This window comes from Myotis brandtii, unplaced genomic scaffold (assembly GCF_000412655.1).
Source record: "Myotis brandtii unplaced genomic scaffold, ASM41265v1 scaffold59, whole genome shotgun sequence".
In the NCBI taxonomy this organism is placed as follows: Eukaryota; Metazoa; Chordata; class Mammalia; order Chiroptera; family Vespertilionidae; genus Myotis; species Myotis brandtii.
In genome coordinates, this window is record NW_005370223.1 from 4,353,742 (window position 1) to 4,355,398 (window position 1,657).

The following is a 1,657-nucleotide window of genomic DNA, read 5'->3' on the forward strand; positions in this document are numbered from 1 at the left end:
GCCCCTTCCCCTGGCCAGCCATGGCCCCTCCCCCCAGCCGGCCCCGCCCATGAGATCGGCCCCTCTGGGTGAGCTGGCTGGACCCCACCCATGCATGAATTTGTGCACCAGGCCTCTAGTTTATATTTATAAAAATGCCTTTGGTTTCCAAAAGCATTTAATTTCTTAATCTTAGATATATGACAATATCATCATCATCATCATCACCATCATCTTTTTCTTTTGAACAGCTAAGAAAATAGCTTCAAAGGAGATTAAGTCATTTCTTCCAGGCTTCAACGTGATACTGACTTGCAAGTGTCAGAGTAAAAATTAGAAGCCTGGTATCTCTAATTCCACATTTCCCCCTTTATTTTTACTCTGTGTTTCTGAAATTTAACACTAGTCATTTGCTAATAAATATACTTCCAAATGTCATTGTTAGGTATCATGCACTTTTAGATGGTTCCAAAAAACTGGACATTTCTCTTCTTTCAATAAAAGCTTCCCAGCCTATCAGTAATGTTAGCTGGGTAGCTGAACCTACTTGGCATTGCTGAATACCAAAAAGATTGATTCCCAAGCTAATAGTATTTAAGATGCAATCACTTTCAATGGAAGTCATTCAAAACGGACATAAATTAAACTTCTAAAATTTCAGGGAAGTGATGTTAATGGACAAGTTATACATGAAAATATATATATTAGTTGATGGTCATGTACTGGCCAATTTTACAATCACTTTAAATAATTTAAAAATTGAGACAAAGCATTTGCCATTCATCTTTCCTCTCTTAACCCAAAAATATAGTAACCTATATATATTCTACTTTTTTCTGTATCTGCCCTATTCTTTCTTTTCTGATAAGATAGTCACTTCAATTTCTGCCTCTTAAATCTTCACATGTATCAAGAAGTTATTTTTCTTGATTATATTATTCAAGATCAGCTGGCATTTTAATGTCCTCTGAAGGCTCAAGGAAATTTCCTTCCCATCTCTTCTAGGATTACAATTTTAGCCTCATTTTCAAGCAAACACACCTCTACTACTGTAAAGTGACAAAACTACTGCTTCCCACCACCCAGTGCTCTGCAGAAGTGATGCCCATGGCGTCTCTCTTGCTTACCTGTCGGCCATACGCTTGCAGGATTAGAGATTGGTCACTGAACAAATCAGATGGTTTCACAGTAGTTACTGGAACATGTTCAGGTTGTTTGAATCCTTCCTGTAATTATATTAAGTTATTCCCCCAAAGGGGTAATTAATTAACATAAACTTACAGTTAAGGAGTCATAATAGCAGGTGAAAAAACATTGTGTGGTGAGCACCACACCTGAGGTTTCATCAAGTCAATATCACTAATGTGACATAATCTTTATTTTTCTTTCATATTAATATAAAAATATTAAAAAATAATATTGCTTTCATCTATAATAAAAGCGTAATATGCTAATTAGACCAGACAGCCGAACAATCTTCTGGACATCATTCTGGACGTCCTTCTGGACCACCTTCTGGATGAAGCTGTGGCAGCAGGGCCGAGGCAAAGGCTGCTCCCCATCGGGTAAGGGCAGAGGCAGTTAGGGGCGATCAGGCAGGCAGGTGAGTGCTTAGGAGCCAGCCGTCTCAGATTGCAAGAGGGATGTCCAACTGCCGGGTTAGGCCCGATCCTGATTG

General features: G+C 39.0%; 1 protein-coding gene across 1 annotated transcript in view; it reads right to left on the minus strand.

The window, feature by feature from the left end:
- Positions 1-1,657, minus strand: part of RGS22 (regulator of G-protein signaling 22) — a 104,452-nt gene that overhangs the window by 2,126 nt on the left and 100,669 nt on the right. Inside the window, exon 23 of the mRNA XM_014550218.1 lies at positions 1,107-1,205. Within this exon, the coding sequence (XP_014405704.1) occupies positions 1,107-1,205 (99 nt within the window). The remainder of the gene's footprint in view (positions 1-1,106; positions 1,206-1,657) is intronic.